The sequence below is a fragment of the Onychostoma macrolepis genome, chromosome 20 (genome assembly GCF_012432095.1).
Source record: "Onychostoma macrolepis isolate SWU-2019 chromosome 20, ASM1243209v1, whole genome shotgun sequence".
In the NCBI taxonomy this organism is placed as follows: Eukaryota; Metazoa; Chordata; class Actinopteri; order Cypriniformes; family Cyprinidae; genus Onychostoma; species Onychostoma macrolepis.
Genome location: NC_081174.1, coordinates 2,607,763 through 2,627,760, shown reverse-complemented (window position 1 = coordinate 2,627,760; position 19,998 = coordinate 2,607,763). Strand labels below are relative to the sequence as shown.

General features: G+C 36.6%; 1 protein-coding gene across 2 annotated transcripts in view; it reads right to left on the bottom strand.

The window, feature by feature from the left end:
* l3mbtl3 (L3MBTL histone methyl-lysine binding protein 3) overlaps window positions 1-19,998 on the bottom strand; it is a 66,271-nt gene that overhangs the window by 14,315 nt on the left and 31,958 nt on the right. For both annotated transcript variants that reach the window (XM_058755627.1, XM_058755626.1), the window contains exons 15-18: window positions 10,828-10,942; window positions 8,685-8,787; window positions 4,500-4,643; window positions 830-934 (exon numbers count right to left, since the gene is read on the bottom strand). In XM_058755627.1, the coding sequence (XP_058611610.1) occupies window positions 830-934; window positions 4,500-4,643; window positions 8,685-8,787; window positions 10,828-10,942 (467 nt within the window). The remainder of the gene's footprint in view (window positions 1-829; window positions 935-4,499; window positions 4,644-8,684; window positions 8,788-10,827; window positions 10,943-19,998) is intronic.

The following is a 19,998-nucleotide window of genomic DNA, read 5'->3' as shown; positions in this document are numbered from 1 at the left end:
TTTAAATGCTAATGAGGAGGAGAGAGGCGGGGCAAGGTGGAGGGTGGGGGTGTGGCCTTAACCAGCTTGGCTACCATGCGCTAATGTTAACAGTGGATGTATCGCAATGGCACGTAGACACGCAGTCATTCAAGCTTTTCAGTTTGACCCAGAATCTGATCCGGATGGAGAAGCACCGGATGAAGAAGCTGCAACTCAGCGGCTACAGCAGGACGTCTCCGAATGGTTAGTTTAAAATATTGTGTCTGGATACGGTACTTCAGTTGGTTTGTTTATGTATGCTGTTACAGTTATTATCATGTAGCTAATGCTAGCCATAGGCTCGGATGAAGGAACTAAAAAAATACTTTGGTGTTCATTTGTTCATCCAAACACTGAGCACCTGTCATGCTTCGCTTGTTTGCAAGCCATGATGTCTCTCGAGGAAAAAAAAAATATTGTGCTGGCCTCGCACGGTAGTAGCTCATTTTCTCATGGGCGTGCAAAGCAGAGAAAGGGGAGGTAACCTTTCCCCGTATGACGACATAAAGGGAAGATTCCAGATTGGGCATCTAAGCTTTCATTTTTTCAAAGGCGAAGCAGGATACGCAGGGCTCGGTTTACACCCATCACCATTTCTAGCCACTGGGGGACCATAGGCAGGCTAGGGGAACTCATATTAATGTTAAAAAACCTCATAAAGTGATATTTTCATGCCATGGGACCTTTAAAAAAAAACGCTGGCAGGGAGAGAGTTAATAAAATTCACTTTATTACATTAATGAGAATAGCAACATAAAAGTTAAATTTTTATGCCAAATGAATCACCAAGAGAGTGACTGAGCCTAACCTTCGCTTGGTCTCCGTGCCGACAGGCTTCTTTGGCGGCGTTTCCATGGCAGCGCTTGCCGTGCTGGGTTTCTCCGGGAGAGATGGGGCAGAGGTGACGGGTTTGCTGGAGAAACAGAGGCGAGACGGTGATAAATGAACACATCACTGAAGGTGTGAAAGAGGCCAGATGTGACAAAGTCCTCCGTTTTATCTCAAAGAGCACAGGTGCGCTGTTCAGGGCCTGACAGGATATGATAAGCAAATCAAGTGCAAATATGCTGATTTATGCTAATTTATTTACAATAGCAAGTGTTAGACTTCACTGAGCTTACCTTAAAATAAACAAATAAGTGCACCAATTCAAATTCCAGATTATAATTTGAGTGGCCATGTTATACACTTATGTCAAATTTTACATTTGATTTTATATTGATTTTCCATTTGTGTCCACTATTTGATATTCAAGTTTCTTGCACCAAAAATGCCTTAATTTAGTAATGGTGAACTTAAAACCTATATATATATATATATATATATATATATATATATATATATATATATATTAGTGCTGTCAAATGATTAATCACAATAAATCACATCCAAAACAAATATTTACGCATACAGTAAATATTTTTAAAATATTGACATGTATTTACATGTATATATTTATATTCGTATATTTCATATTATATCTAAATAAATTTAACATAAACATATACTATTTTTCATAAATATATACATGCATGTGTTTGTATTTATATATACATAATAAATATACACAGTACACTGTGTGCAGAATTATTAGGCAAGTTGATATTATGGTCATATTTTTTTGCCAAGAAAATTTTACCAATTCTAAACCACATCAATCTTAATAACTACTATTGATTTTGTATTTAATCATTTCAAAGTTATATATAATTGTCCATGAAGGCTGAAAGTCAAAAACTCCTTATTTCAGGTGTGCTGAATTATTAGGCAGGTTTTCTTTTACAGATAAAATGAGCCAAAAAAGAGGTTGAACTCAGAGTAAAAGTTAAAAAAAATTAAATGCCCATGAGAAGGATGCAATACTAATTCAATAATAGAATTAGCAAAGTTAAGGCATGATCATTGGGCAGCGAAATGCTCATTGGGTCAGCAGGGTCAGAAAAAACAGGTGGAGAAGAAAAGACACATTAACTGCAAAAGAATTAAGAATTAAGGTGAAGAATTAGCTGTGAAACCATCAGGAATCATTTAGTCTCCAGCGCCACCATTTTCCAGAACTGCAACCTTCCTGGAGGCTCCAGAAGGGCAATGTGTCAGGTTCTCAGAGACTTTGCTTGGGTAAAAAATGCTAAAAAATAACCCTCACTTAATAAAAATAACATGCTGAAGTGTTGTGAAATACATGAAGACTGATTTTGTATAGGCTTTATGGACAGATAAGCTGAGAGTGACTCTTGAAGGACCAGCATCACATCCTCTTGTGCCACTGTTTGAAGAATTTATCTTCCAGAATCTGGCAGTAAGTTTTAGGAGCTCATTTTTATTCCATCTCCTATCCTAAAAAGTTTGTCTTGCAGAGATTGACTAAAATGAGCTCCTAAAACTTACTGCCAGATTCTGGAAGATAAATTTTTACTTTTAGTCTGAGTTCAATCTCTTTTTTGGCTCATTTTATCTGTAAAAGAAAACCTGCCTAATAATTCAGCACACCTGAAATAAGGAGTTTTTGAATTTCAGCCTTCATGGACAATTATATATAACTTAGAAATGATTAAATACAAAATCAATAGTAGTTATTAAGATTGATGTGGTTTAGAATTGGTAAAATTTTCTTGGCAAAAAAATATGATCATAATATCAACTTGCCTAATAATTCTGCACACAGTGTACTGTGTATATTTATTATGTATATATAAATACAAACACATGCATGTATATATTTATGAAAAATAGTATATGTTTATGTTAAATTTATTTAGATATAATATGAAATATAAGAATATAAATATATACATGTAAATACATGTCAATATTTTAAAATATTTACTGTATGCGTAAATATTTGTTTTTGGATGTGATTTATTGTGATTAATCATTTGACAGCACTAATATATATATATATATATATATATATATATATACTGTATAAATAAGGGTTTAGGAGGTTTAGAAACATTTCAAGGTATTCATTTATAGAGTCTTGTTTGAAGCACTTGGCTGAATGTGTTTTTGCACGTTTGCCTACAAGATATGAGAATAATATAACAGAAATATAAATGTACAGACACTGATACCACTACTGACAGGTTTAGTAATATATTCGGATCACCTGAATTGCTTTTGCACACTAAAGAAAAAGAGGAGAAACATGCTCCAAACAGACATGTATCGGGAATAACTGGCTGGAATAGCAGACCGTTGAAATATTCAATGCCTATTAATTTTGGATAGATTAAGATTCTGAGAACAAACTTTTCAGACATTTTCTTAGGTGTTTCTAATGCAGATTGTTGCACCATAACTTGCTTTAACTTTCATGCTGACCTTGAATGAATGATGTACAGTATGGTTGCACACCGCTCTGTTATTGTATAAACATGTCAATGAGCAAAACAAACTGTTATTGGTTGCTGAACATGTCATTCAGACCACCTCTTCTCACCTAAGTGGCTGTTCTTGGCCAGCTGAAGCAGCTATAGAGACCAAACCATGTGTTCTCAGTCAAAGATCTGGCAACACGAGACCAGGTAGTGTGTGGTCTTCAATCATTTAGTGCATGATGCCCAGTTTTTCCTCTGTAACCATTTACAAAGTCACCAAGTGTATGTGTTTTAAAAAGTCCTTTAATTGACACTCAAGCTGAAGTCTCTGAAAGCATCTCTGACATGGTTATCAACATTCAACCATTCAAATTACTAGGCCACAAACATCATAAGCTGACTCTGAGGTAATAAATAAGAAATTTATTTAAACAGTGTGTCTGTCAACTAAAGGCACAGCTCGAGAGTAAAGACAGCTTCATTAATAATAATGGAAGTCATTTAGTTTTAATGCATTGCAAAATGCCACTCTTGTCTGCTGTAGACACTGTTTCTGCTACTGTACCTTTAAAACGTATGTAAATGAACTCTGAAAAGATTGGCTAAACTCTTTGCTCTTTAATCATGTCTCCAGCAAGTTACTGAACAGATGTAGAAGTGCTAATGTGGGCGATCATGTACAGTTAGCTGCATAAATTTGCATAGTGTACCATAAATTTGCATAGTATTCCCAGTTTATAAACCTCTTGCAGAATTTATACAGAGATCTTTTGTTTGTTTTTGGATTTTTTTATTTACTACTGTCCTTCAGAAGCCATAAAGTCAAATCAATTTAGATGGATCTTCCAGTTCAAAAGTTTACACCCCCTAGCTCTTCATGCATTTCACTGCCTTCTTGAACATCGATGAATGTGTGCAAGCTTTTGTAATAATTGCATATGAGTCCCTCAGTATGAAAAGATGGCTCTCAACATCACACAGTCATGGTTGTGGTGTGATAATCATTCATCTTTCCCAGTCAGTTCTGCAGTTTGGGTTTGCTGGAGCGGGAGTAGCGACACACCCAGTACTGTACATCCAACTATTATTTAAGGGGTTTTCCATCATTGGAGCATTTTAAATATTTCAGCAGATCCCATCAGAGAAACGAACACTCACTCATTAGCGTCAGCTGAAATCTCTGCGTTTGGTTCTGCTCTGCGTGGCCGACCCACTCCGCTTCCTGGCATCTCTCCGCTCAAGCGATCCGGCAGAACCGAGTCCTTATTCAGGTTGATATCAGAATACGGGCAACCCACGGCACTGAAACACCAGGAAACACCGATCAATTTAAAAACATTTCATCTATCATTACAGTTCAGGAGCTGTTTTTTATCTAGTCATAGGTCTTAAAGTCTTAATTCATACTTGGTCTTAACACAAGGTCTTAAATGCGAGCAGAAAGTCTTAAATTCATAAAGTCATGGCATTAAATTGTACTAGCTATCATTTATTCTGAGTATTGCTCAGTTGGGCAGTGTTTCCTGATGAAAGGTTAATAATTAACTACAGGTGCATCTCAATAAATTAGAATGTCGTGGAAAAGTTAATTTATTGCAGTAATTCAACTCAAATTGTGAAACTTGTGTATTAAATAAATTCAATGCACACAGACTGAAGTAGTTTAAGTCTTTGGTTCTTTTAATTGTGATGATTTTGGCTCACATTTAACAAAAATCCACCAATTCAATCTCAACAAATTAGAATACTTCATAAGACCAATAAAAAAAAACATTTTTAGTGAATTGTTGGCCTTCTGGAAAGTATGTTCATTTACTGTATATGTACTCAATACTTGGTAGGGGCTCCTTTTGCTTTAATTACTGCCTCAATTCGGCGTGGCATGGAGGTGATCAGTTTGTGGCACTGCTGAGGTGGTATGGAAGCCCAGGTTTCTTTGACAGTGGCCTTCATCTGCATTTTTTGGTTTCTTGTTTCTCATTTTCCTCTTGACAATACCCCATAGATTCTCTATGGGGTTCAGGTCTGGTGAGTTTGCTGGCCAGTCAAGCACACCAACACCATGGTCATTTAACCAACTTTTGGTGCTTTTGGCAGTGTGGGCAGGTGCCAAATCCTGCTGGAAAATGAAATCAGCATCTTTAAAAAGCTGGTCAGCAGAAGGAAGCATGAAGTGCTCCAACATTTCTTGGTAAACGGGTGCAGTGACAAAAAACACAATAGACCAACACCAGCAGATGACATTGCACCCCAAATCATCACCGACTGTGGAAACGTAACACTGGACTTCAAGCAACTTGGGCTATGAGCTTCTCCACCCTTCCTCCAGACTCTAGGACCTTGGTTTCCAAATGAAATACAAAACTTGCTCTCATCTGAAAAGAGGACTTTGGACCACTGGGCAACAGTCCAGTTCTTCTTCTCCTTAGCCCAGGTAAGACGCCTCTGACGTTGTCTGTGGTTCAGGAGTGGCTTAACAAGAGGAATACGACAACTGTAGCCAAATTCCTTGACACGTCTGTGTGTGGTGGCTCTTGATGCCTTGACCCCAGCCTCAGTCCATTCCTTGTGAAGTTCAGCCAAATTCTTGAATGGATTTTGCTTGACAATCCTCATAAGGCTGCGGTTCTCTCGGTTGGTTGTGCATCTTTTCTTCCACACTTTTCCTTCCACTCAACTTTCTGTTAACATGCTTGGATACAGCACTCTGTGAACAGCCAGCTTCTTTGGCAATGAATGTTTGTGGCTTACCCTCCTTGTGAAGGGTGTCAATGATTGTCTTCTGGACAACTGTCAGATCAGCAGTCTTCCCCATGATTGTGTAGCCTAGTGAACCAAACTGAGAGACCATTTTGAAGGCTCAGGAAACCTTTGCAGGTGTTTTCATATGCTAATTTGTTGAGATTGAATTGGTGGGTTTTTGTTAAATGTGAGCCAAAATCATCACAATTAAAAGAACCAAAGACTTAAACTACTTCAGTCTGTGTGCATTGAATTTATTTAATAAATTAATTTAGTTTCACAATTTGAGTTGAATTACTGAAATAAATGAACTTTTCCACGACATTCTAATTTATTGAGATGCACCTGTATATCAAGAGTCAAATTAAAATAAATGGGGCTGTGTGATAATCGCGATTATAGCTGATTCAATCAAATAACTGTACAGTCTTCTGCACCACGTCTTAGAGCGAAGCGCAGCACTGTGTGATGATCTGGTGTTTTTATCAACTTGATTTACAAAAAATTAAAATTAAAATAAAAATGCGGTGAATTCCATTTTGCATGTGCTGCAAATTTAACATTTGGGAATGCAGTGTGCACTAAGGCTTACTTTATTTTCACAGTCACATTATTTGCAACATTGCATAAACTTCTAAATGGTTTCAGAATTTCATTAGTATTCTGCCAAAATTAAAGCTTGACTGTATGAATGTTTAGAAAGAATTTAAGACAATATTAGTATTGTAACTAATGCTACAATGCTGTGTAATGTTAAGAAAACTATTTTCTTTTTTTATTTTACAGTACAATTGTAATTTACAGCGATATGCCTTCTGTCTTCAATTTATAGAGTTAATAATAAAAATAATTGTTATTGTTGATGTTGTTTTATTGTATTGTTGTTAATTTTATTATTGTAAATTACATTCATCATTCAGTTTGATAGAGTTATAAAAACACCAGTAATGTAATGACACAAAGTCAAAATAAAAGATTAAAAAAAAAAATTTATATCATTTTTATATTTATTTTAAATATTTTTATCTATTTGCATGTCACGTGATCATTAATGACATGTGTGAATGTGTTTTAAATAATTGAAATAGTAACTTAAAATTTCGGTTAGAAATGAAAGTAGGGGTTCAGCTGCCAAAAAAGTTTTGGAATCCCTCGCTTAAAAGTTATCACAAATATGAAGCATGTTTGATTCGGTAAAGTGATATTTTCCATATCAGCTTTGATCAGTATGGGTTTCTTGCCCTCTGGGCGATTTTTCTCAGACTGACAGTAAAAATAGAAACATCAGAGAACAGACATGCAACACCTTTCCTCAGGCTGATCGCTGGGCTCTGAGAGCTGATCTGAGCCGCAGTGTTAGAGCAGACAGATCAGTGATTATTAGGCAGGTTAGACTGAGCTAGGATATGCTGAAGATGATAGTCAGGGTAGGCCGGCCGATGTGGCCAAAAATATTATCACAGTATTTTTTCCACATGATATCGATATTTATTTATCATTAATGGGGAAGAAAATACTTTCCACATGTTTGATAGACCTTGAGAATGAATGTAAAGATAATTTGTTTGTTCACAATTAAACTCCACAGAGCTACCTTTTAATTTAAGGCCCCATGAAATCTGTTTTATTTAGCCCTGAATTCTGTTTTCCCTTTTATTTTTTCCTGAATTCTGTGTTTTATGATTCAATAAAAATGTATCATTAAAATGGTGTCTAATTAAATGAATGAATAAAACTTTAACAATTTATTCAGTCTTTTAAAATGTAATGAAATGATGAAAACAATTTACAACAAAACATTGCATTTTTTTTTTTGTCAAATAATATGCTGCACAACAGTACTGTATAACAATTAATATTTATATTTAATATATTTCAAATAACAATAATAATTATCATTATTATTTGAGAATTACATTTTAGAATACAATCATAATAGTCACCTTTATTTATATAGCGCTTTTCCCTCGCTAATACATTTCTGTCATAATTTGTTCAAGTTAAACCAGACTTTTAGACAGGCTGCCATGAAGATCTTTCAGTTTCAGTGTGTCTTAATGGTAGTTTTCTCAAAGTAAACGGTAAAAAGCTTTGTGAAGTGACTCTCAGAGCAGCTCTGTACATGAAGTTCATGTGTTCATCTCTCATATATGGAGATGCAGTCGCTGAAATCACAGTGAGCATCACGTGTGGTTGAGTTTGTTTATCAGACGAAACTGCGCCATTCATTCACACAGAGACACACAAGAACATGCAGAGTTAGCCTATTAGCATCACATGCTTACTTGACACATGAAAACCAATGTCACACAAGCAGATTTGAGCTTATGTTTGCCATATTTGATGAACAGCTTTTTATCTCTGTTGCTAGGTACAGACTATGCAGAAGACGGAGAAATGCATGGATACCGTAGAAATGCATTTTCCTCCGAAGTGCAACGGAGAATGGCACATGTACAAATTTAATGCAGTATGTCAATTTCTGCTGAAGGCGACGGGAAATGAGATGTAAACTGAACACCCTTAAACAGTTTTCACATTATCGAGATTAACCAAACTCTGATGTCAAACAAATAAACATACACACAGATTCACACTGACCTGTGGTGTCCAGAGTAGCGGGCTCCTTTGATGTGACCCACTCCCTTACAGCCCGGCGTGGGACAGCCACCCTGCTCAGACGTATCAAACATGTCCTGAGGAGCTATGAAGAAAACACACAGAAACACATCACACATTATACATCATCCTCACTCGGGAAACCACAGTATCAGCTTACACATGGAGTCGTCAATGACTGTTTGTGATAAGTGATTACACAGAACACACATGAGCTTCACCGAGACAAAATGTAACAAAATCAAATGTAATTTACAGATACAGTAATTTCACTTTAATGGCAATGAAAAGAACCTATTCATTGTCATTAAAGTGAAATTACTGAACCTAAACGTAGAAGCCTGATAAAAAAAAAAAAGTTCCTTTCAGAAGACTTTTGCATCTGTACTCATGTGTTGACAAACACTTTCAATCTTCAAGTAAAATATGAAAATCCATTATAAAAACAATAACAATCCATACAAAGATCAAAATACAAACCTTTACAATATTTATTTTGTGAAATGATTTATATCCATTTTTATAGAAATTATGGTTGTGTCTCAGTTGTGGAGTCATTTCTGCAATCATGAAAAATTGAAATAAGATTTAATCAAAAGTTAGTGTACTTGTTTACCATGGAGACAACCGAGACAGAGTAATTAAAGTTATTAATAGAGTACATATAGATTTATATCGAGAGTGTATATAGACTCAGGTATAGATTCATATATGTGACCCTGCAGCACAAAAGCAGTCATAAGCAGCACAGGTATATTTGTAGCAATAGCCAACAATACATTGTATGGGTCAAAATGATCCATTTTTCTTTTATGCCAAAAATCATTAGGATATTAAGTAAAGATCATGTTCCATGAAGATATTTTGTAAATTTCCTACCATAAATATCTAAAAACGTCATTTTTGATTAGTAATATGCATTGCTAAGAACTTCATTTGGACAACTTTAAAGGTGATTTTCTCAATATTTAGATTTTTTTGCACCCTCAGATTCCAGATTTTCAAATAGTTGTATCTCAGACAAATATTGTCCGATCCTAACAAACCATACATCATTGGCTTGATGTATAAATCTCAATAATAATAAAAAAAAGACCCTTATGACTGGTTTTGTGGTCCAGGGTCACATATAGAATATAGAAAAGACTCAGACTATATATAGACTCTGATGGATATATTGTCTTTGCCTGGTTTCTCTCTCTTTTCTCACACTCGTTTTGTTTCTCTCTCTCTCTCTCAGTAAGTCGGTTACATCCTGATGCCAGTTGCTGATTTCTAAACATTGCTCCGATCCGTTTCCATGGACACAGAGGAAGGGAACGAGAACGAGAAGAAGATTATCAGCAAGACTGACTGGAGAAAAGCTCATTGTTCAACAGCATTTTCCCAGCATCCTCTGGAGCTAATAGAAGATACTGACATGAGAGGAAGAGAGAGGACTTCCTCTTTCATACCCACATAATTCCTTCTCTCTCTACCGGCTACAATTTTCCATGAAATTAAGAGGAAAATGTCTGTCATTTAGAGAGTCTGAGGCCGTCTATTTACAGATGATAGAGAACGCTGTTTGAGTGGCCATTATCTCAACATTTAGGGCTGGGATTACAGTACGGTTCGTCTGAATCACTGAAACATCTTGTTGGAAACTGTCAGTACTCTCTCTCTCAAAACAAAACAAAAAAGTGCAAAAACATCTGTGTAAAACACATTTGCTCTGCAAAAAACAATCTAATCGTAGTCAGTTTCTTGTTTTGTTTTACAGGAAAATATTTGGAACATATTAAATAGGATCATCTCCCTGCGTCACACAAAGTGAATGAGAGGAACAATGAATTCCAGTAGCGTCAGATGTTAGCATGTGTTGCACAATATTAATAGGTATATAAAACAAATTGTCCATTTTAAGTAGATGCAAATATTTCTTTGATATTTGCAGTACTGAATAAAATATACCTTCTTTGTGCATTGCCCATCTTATCCATAAGAATACATGTGATGCTGCCTTAAAATCCAAGCCAAGTGTCTTCAAAGGCCTCAAGTGTTGCTGCGTGACATTTGCAACAGCCGTTCCATCACGAGCGTGTCTCTTGGCAAAAAAGTTTGTGTGAAATCTGTCTGTACTCACTGATGGGCGGCTGCAGTGGATGTCCGGTTTTGGCGCACCACCCGGCAGGATGAATATCTGGGCTGTCTGCATCGATCCAGTAATCATATTCATCTGTCCAGCCATCAAAATGGATCTAAAAGAGAGCAATGCAGATCACTCTTTTACAATGCTAAAAAACAATAAAGCTGTGTCCCAAATGATGCACTATACACTATGCACTATGCAAATACATCTTAAAATCTTTTGACATTTAAAGTTCATGGTAAAGTTTATTATTCGTTCTTGTTTTAAACATAAACTTTACTGAATTTAATGAATTAAAAAACCACTGGCAGGATTTACTATAGTCACACAGTGAAACATTAGTGAAGAAAAGGCTTGAACATAGTGCTGTCAAACAATTCATCGCATCCAAAATAAAAGTTTTGGTTTACAAAATATATGTGTGTGTACTGTGTATATTATGTGTATATAAATACACACATACATGTATATATTTCAGAAAAATATATTATGTTTATATATTAAATATATTTATATATAATATAAATTATATGAATATAAATATATACACGTAAATATTTTCAAAATATATATTGTATGTGTGTGCATTTATATATACATAATGAATATACACAGTATACACACATATATTATGTAAACAAAAACTTTTATTTTGGATGCAAGTAATCGTGAATAATCGTTTGACAGCACTACTTGAACACAGTAATTTTTGCAGCTGATCTTACTGTATATGCATTTGAAAGAGTCTCCCTTTCTGAAGCAATATTTATGGGAGGAGAGTATTTAAATCAGGGGTGTCAAACTCATTTTAAGTTGAAGGCAGGATCGGAGAAAATGTCACCTTGTGCGCGCTGAATTACCATTTGTTACAATTACATTAATACTAACCAAACAAACTACAATATAATTGACAAGGAAACTAGGAAAACATTTCTTCAAAGATGATGCTGAGTTATTTTAGAGGTGTGCAATATTGAAAAAACAATCTCAATATTTGTAAAATTACACCATATTTTGCCAAGTGTTTGGATTAAGACTGCAATGTATAAGTAAATATGAAACTAAACCAACAGTATGTGTCTGCAAGTCCAAGTTAACAAGTGATTCATTGACTCATTCATTCAAAAGATTTGTTCAAAACGGCTCATTCATTTAGAAACTAAGCTAGTGACGGCTGTCTTAATGAATGGGGCCAATAAATCACTGACTCAAATGATTTGTTCAAGAACACAGAACCATTCAGCAACAAAACACACTGTTGCTGGAGATGCACAAATGTTCTACTCTGGTGAGCAAACCAAAACTCACTTACAGTAATACTAACATCCTGTTTGCATAAAACTGTTGCATAAAATCAATTCACTTGTGATCGTGCTGATATTCAGGAAACTCGTGTCATATTATTTAAATACCGTGATACAAATATAAAAACAAGAACTCTTACATTACATTTCTGCCTCCATATCTTAAACTATATTATAACTGCATTCTAACAGCCTTTATCCTTCAGTGAAAGACTCTTAAGAGGTGTTTTTGCTTGTTTTTTGACAAGCGAGTTACATAATGTCAGCTCAAACATTATTAAAGAAAAAAATACGATATTATAGTGGACAACATTTATCGCACACCCCTACCTTACCTACTTTTCCATCCTAAACTGTCCAGTATGACTCACAGTGTCATTTAATGTTGTACAATTTCCTACAGCCACGTGTTGCGATTAAACATACTGGTTCAGCTCACAGAACAAATACACTTCTTTCCGTTTCTCCTTAAATATCTGCCATTCCAGGTCAAATTTCTTCTTTTAGACATCTTTAAAATCACAAGATACTTCCCACACAAGCATCATTACAACACAGCTATCATCAGTTATGTGCTGCTGGAGATTTTGGCGCCGCTTGATCCATATCGAGCTGTGTGTTTGTGTCCCGAGGCGTAACATCAATGCAAATAAATGAGCAATTTGTTCTGCTTTAAGTTAAAAATAAAATATTGTTGCAAATACATTTGATAATATTTTATTTATTATTTTATATTATTCCTCAAATCATCCCGTGGGCCAGATTGGACACCTTTGTGGGCCGTATGTTTGACGCCCCTGATTTAAATGAATGCAATGTGATTTACTAAGGTCTGTGCTAGTAAATATACTGGTATTTCTGCCATTATTTAAAGCCCAAAAAAGCATGTCTTGATCCACTGCTCTTGGTAGACTGCCCTTAATCGAGACACCGAAGGCCAGGAGGAAATGTTCCTGCAGGGTCATGGTGTTTTTCTCTGGTGACACTGCGTGAACGTCACTACAAATCCCAGAGGAGCTGGATGTGTGGTGATAAATAAGACATTTTATTCTTATATAAGGTACAAAACGCCCCACGGCACTTCAGATGATGAAAGCAGGAACAGCTTGGCTACTAGCATTTCAAGGTCCCTCGAGAAGATTATCTTCATATTGCAATGCGCATCTCTAGAGACGTTAACGTTTTAACAGGAATCTTAAAGAAACGTTGGCAGCGATCAGACGGCTGGCAGGGTGATTCGGTCATATTGTGTTTCAGACTCTCAGAGCTCTTTGAAAAGAGCTGCTGCAATCACAACAATGAGAAGAAAAGAGCAACAGCCCTTAAATGACAGCCTGTCTCCAGGACTTCGATAAAACGGGTTCCTGGGAAATCAGCCGGACAGCAGGAACAGGGACGGACTAAAAAGGCGAGCGGTGTTTTTAGTGGTGTTCACAGCACAGCTGACAGTCATTATGTGGAGGCTGAGTGGACTGGCTTTGTGCCGCCCATCCAGACCAGACTGGCTCTTGTGATTCACTGCGTGACAGTTTGAGATAAGGAAATGTTTCATTTGCATTCTTCTCATCAGTCTCTCTCTCTTTTAATCTCCTTCCAGTTTGCATGCGTTCACCCATGACTACATCCATTTAGCGATCTCTCGATCTCATATTCCTTTTGCTTTGTTCACAATCAGTGTAATTTTAGTATCACTGATATAATGATACGGATTCTTTTTCCATTCTTTGCTATTTCCACAAGGCTATTGCACAAAGGATTTGACACGGGAATCCATAACTTGTAGAGTAAAAGTTAACGTTTTCTTTGTCATGTTACATTATAAAAGAAATTGAACTATTTTACACTTAAGTTCCAAAAACCTGAATGTTAGCTTTTCCTCGGTCAAATGACTGTCTGGAACAAAACCCTTCTTCTTACTTCTTTTCCTTCAAATTGCATGTATTGCATGTATAAAACTAACCAGAGTCACGTGATACAATACAAATAACATTACAAAAATATGCATATATCAAATACAAAATCACTCTTAATATTAAGGAGCATATTACAAACTTCTTAAAGGGATCCCCGGGTATTAAGACATGTATAGCTTAATATAACGTCAATGATGTCTCTCATTGAAATATGTAGTAAAACACCCATGAAAATGTATGTTATTTAAAAAAAACGACATCGTTTTTGGACTATGGGGGGCGCCATTATTTTACGTGCACAGTTCATCTGCGTCGATGACGTCAAATGGTTGCACTCAGTGAGCTACTGCCGCTATTTACCGCAACACAACTCAGAAAATAAAATACTGACACGATACCACATTGTGAGACTTTTGGTTTTAATTTTTAGTCGAAGGGCAACAAAAGAAGCGATGTAATGCAAGACTTCACTGCTTTCCTAGCGATAAGAAGATGAGAAAAGAATGGGAAATTGCCTGTGGACGAATAAAACTTCCTAAAGACCCGCTTCTTTGTTCTCTCCACTTTAGCTCTGATGCCTTTGAGTCTTTTAGTAGACCACAGCTACTGAAAGAGCTTACAAACGGCTGAGACAAGAAACGCTAGATGCCATCTGTTAGGATGTAAACATGCCGATGCGCGGCCGCTAGAGGAGTTTCTCAGCGCGGATTTCCCTCGAGGTCCGGGGCGTTTACACTCTTTGTGGGGAAAAATCCATGGTACAGCATTTGGTTTAAACCTATACTTATATCCATCGCCACCTGTAAGCTCTTTCAGTAGCTGTGGTCATCATATCAGTATTTTATTTTCCGAGTTGTGGTAAAAATAGCAACAGGTAGAGCTAGTAGCTCATGGAGTGCAACCATTTTACGTCATCATAAAAATGGCGCCCCCCATAGTCCAAAATATGTATAAAACGAGGTGATTTTTTAAAATAACATAAATCTTTAATGGGTTTTCTACTACATATTTCAGTAAGAGACATAATTTACGTTATATTAAGCCATACAAGTCTTAATACCCAGGGATCCCTTTAATTACTTTAATTCATTTATGGTTCTATCAACTGATATAATATTATAGTTTTTTGTTAAACTTTTAAATAAGATTTTACTAAAATATTTTCTTTGTTTATTATCATATTTACTTTTTCTTTTTACTTTTCAAGTTTTAGTCATGTTGTTCTGTGTTTTAATTTTTTTTCAGGTCTATATAGGTCTTCATTTACTTTTTAAGTTTTAGTTTTCAGTTGTAATAATTGAGTAGCCTACTTCATTTTAAACAAAACTGAAATGCTGCTTTGTCAACCAACTGAAATATATCTATAAATACTGTGTGTGTGTGTGTGTGTGTGTGTGTGTGTGTGTGTGTATATATATATATATATATATATAAATAAATTTATTATTATTTTATTATTGGTTTTGGTTTTAGTTAACGATAATAGCTCTGATTCACACTGCACTTTTTAATTATTTATTTACATTTTGTTGCTGAAGATCTACTGAGTCTGCTGTATTTTTAAAATTAAGACTTTCCAAAAAAATAAATAACATAAAAATGATTAGGCTTTGTTCTACGCAATTCAAGTTTTTTTTTAACAACTTCTAATTTTTATAAAGCCATGCATTTAAGACTTTTTAAAATATTATCAAAGACACCCTGTAAACAGGTGTGATTCAGACATGCCAAATAAATCAAACCCTTGTGTCTCTGTCCTGTGGGATAGTCGAGGGCATTGCAGAGAACCATCAAAGACCTGGACGTAAAGGTCTTTTTCCTCCAAGTCAATTACAGCTGCTTCAGGAAATATTGATGGGGAATTTTAAAACGCAGTGGGAATCCGACAAATCTATCCGGTGCATGGCACTGCGCTCCGGTGAATGTCAGTGAACAGAGGTGATGAGAGAGCAGCACTGGAGGTGGAGGTGGTGCATTATACGGCTCGGACACATGAACAAGACCGACACGTGTAAGCCCAGTATTGATTGGGTGTTTAAGAGAGAGACTGAAGGACCTCTGCTCGCTCTCTCTGTGGAGGATCATGAATGCCGGCTGAGCAGACAGACAGCGTGAGCGAGAGAGGAGGCAGATCTGACAGCTCTGTGCCTGAGTGTGAGACACACAGTGACATCTGTTATTTCTCTCGGTCCGTGTGAATGATGTGTGTGGATTCTGCTGCCCTCTTGGACCCCACATGTGCAATTACAGCCAGCCGGTTATGCACACTGTTAACCACCTGTTGCACACCGCACTCAAAAATGGCGAGACCTGACTGAAATCAACTTGCCTTGCTTCGTGCAACACCTGGGAATGAGGCCTGTTGTGTTTCTAATCAACTGCATATCAGTCACGACTCAACTTTGATGCATTGCCAACAATTGTTACTGTTGCCTCAAACAACCAACCAACTCTCATTAAAAATTATGCCTACAAGTTGTTTTGTTGCTCACTCAGTGTGAACAGCTGTGAATACTTGACCATGTCAATCTCTAGTATAAACTGTGTCTTGCTCTGATCGTTTCGGAATTAACATCTAGCATGCAAAATATGCACAAAGTGCCCACATTTGGATTTGAGAGAGGTACAGTAACATGTAGTTGTAGAGCAGTAGTTTCAGTTTCACTTTAATTATAGCAGCATTCAATAGAAACAATATTTATTATATACCCTAAGTCTAAAAAATGTATTTAGTTTGTTTTATTCTTCTATTTTTCATTCCTGTTTTGTTCTGAATGCCAGTAATTTTGAAGGATTTGTTGTGGAGTGAGGGGAACTAAATACCTGTAAATGTTTTATTTACCAGCATTTGAAATTATTTCTGAATGCAATCAAATCTGACTTATACGTGTTGTTTTCCAGGAAATGCTCATCAGCACTTATGCCATTTTTCAGTACTTTGAATTAGAGGTCTGCATTCCCGCGGCTGTCCCGCGGAAACCGCGGGACCTGACCAGATTTCTTGCGACGCGGGATTAAATTCCCGAATAAAACGCGGTTGCGAACGGTTGCGGTCGGTAACTCTGGTGCAGTTTGAACGGGAGCGGGCGGTCTAACAATATCCCGTTCCCGACGTCTTTTCAGAACAGCATATCTGCGCTTTATTCAAGCACCGGTACAGCCTGCACTGGACTGTTATGCACGCACTGCACGCATGAACCAGTGCTTCGTTTTATTTGCAAGGTCTGTGCGCAGCATACGCATAACGATGCTCAGAGCAGGCTACCAGTGGTGAATATACGGCCCGCAGACAGATCAGGCAGGTTGTCGATGAGTGACAGAGCAGAATAAAGATGGAGCAAAGTGTGGATGCAATGTCCTTGAAGAACGCTCAACTCAGTTTTGTTTATATTTCGCTTAGCCTATAATTTTAAATGACAGATGTCGAATTTATTTATTTATTTTTCTTCCGCTACACTTTTCCTAGGCTACTGTGTTTACAGCAAGATGTTAAACAAATTTAGTATTTTGACAAGACGAATAAAATTATAATAGGCCATTTTTGTACAACCTACATTTTGTTTCCCTCCGCGACACTTGTTCCTATTGTGTTGTGAAGGTTAAACGAATTGTATCCTGACAAGACGAATAAAAAATAAGGAATACAAGTTTTGTAAATTTTTATTTTCTCTGTGACACTTTTCTTCCCTACTGTGTTGGCAGCAAAATGTTAAACGAATTTCGTGTCTTAAGACACAAAATTCGTTTAACATTTTGCTGTCAATAAAAGACTCTTGACAAGACGAATAAAATAACAAATAAAATTTTGTGCAGACTACACTTTTATTTGTTAGCCTATCTGTCTTTCTTTTAGTAGAGGAAATGTAAATGTGTGATTCTGGAAACGAGATCTAAATTTAGCGGGAACGGTCGGGTCGGGAAGAAAATTATTCAAAGCGGACAGAGGGTGAACAAAGAGTTAATACCTCGCGGGAGCGGGCGGGTGCGGGACTTAAAAAACAGTCCCGCGCAGACCTCTACTTTGAATCCAAAGCAATGCTGGCATGAATCGCGATGTGTTGAACTGAAACGTTCAGCACTGCTTCTAAAAGCAAAGAAGTGACGACTGAAAACTAACATCTGCAAGAATCTGGATTAGAACGGCTCTGGCACAAACACGCATTCTGACGTTTTTCAGCCGGAGGACTGACAGATCATGTTCAAAAGATGATTTCTATATGGAGCAGAGCTTCCCTCCAGCCCACACAAAGGGAAAAGCACAGATGACTCATCCTGATTGCTTCTTAACTCCCAAACAGATGGCTGAGAGATCAGATGCTGTCATGGGATCTCCGTCAGCTGAATCAGCACTGCATCACTGCATCTTCACTGACAATTAGAGCGATTATGCTGGGAAACCGCACAACACAATGAGTAAGAAATCAGTGATGAAATGCTTTGATCCAGAGTGGATTTCATGGATACGTGAGCAAGAAGCAGATCATATTCAGTCCCTATGTAGGACACAATCTGTAAAAAGCTAAATAAAATCAAAAAGTGTTTTGAAATGAGCTCCATATTCTCAGCATACCATACTATATGAGCCATAAAAGCCTGATGCACAAATGCAGGATGGTCCCAAAATTGGGAGCTTTGTCTCGCATTCCAGATTATGTATTATTTTTTTCCTTGAAATTACAATACAACAATAAGAAATATAATAATAAAAATATGATTGCCATTTAAAAATCCATTTGTCCTAGCTAGACCTGGAAAATAACCACCCGACGCATTCATAGAGAGGATTTTTGCAAAGGGTGGAGCAAAGGAACCATTTCGGACTTCATCCAAAGTCTTTAAACTCAACTACACCAGTCAGGACTTCATCTAGACATGTACTGGATAAGAACATCCTGAATGAAGCTGGCAGATCCAACAAAAAATACAAGTCCAAGATCCGCTGAATCCGGTAAAACACATTTGATGTTTGCATAGTCTAATGAAGGAACATAAACTAGTCATTACTTATAAAATGAGATTTTAACTACTAGCCTGTTATTCAGTTCATTATATTTAGTAGACTGAATAGATCCTGTAGAGTAAATTACATAGTATCACTCGAACCTGGGCAAATTGAGTGCCAGCAACAGCTTATTGACAGATTAAAACGTTACACCGTGGTCTGTCTGAATACTGGATTCTGATGGCTGAAAGGTGTGCATTAAAACCACGATGCACAGGTAGATCAAGTCAGTTTAATCACTGCTCTATATTAATGAGCTGATGTACACACACGCACACATGTACACAGAGAAACATTCAAGAGCACAGAAACCTGTTGTTAACACGGCCCAACCACTTTTGTTAATAAAATAGCTTTAATACCGAATCACTATGTTATATTTCTCAGCAACGAGGAGGTAAAATCGCTGTTTTTGAAGTAATTAAACTCACAGTTTCACTGTTTGTAGAGAGAAAGATGAACAGACGCAGGTAATTCACACACACACAACTTGCATGCCTCGCTCTCTCTCTCTTTCAATAATTAATTAAAGTGGGCAGAATGCTAAAGCTAACGAGCCTTCATTTTTACACTTTCAATTGAAAATCGCACTGCAAACATCATTAACAGCTTTAACTCGTCAACACTGGCAAATGACCGTGGTATAAGTGGGATAATGCAAGACTAGCTGTGCATTAAACTATTTTAATGTGCTCCGCTTCACATCAGGTGGTTGCCTCCACGTTGTGCATTAAAACTGTTTAAAAAATTGCTGTGCATTATCCCTTAATTATCATGCAATCATCATCATTATTTCTATAGTCTAATAACTTTATCTCTCTCACACATGCCCTACTTTGTCCCGCAAAAGTGTTATTCTGAAAGAGAAATAATCAAGTGGTCACCCTACATATACCAACACAAAGCACACTTTTTCTTTATATTTTGTCTACATGTTCAAAAAATG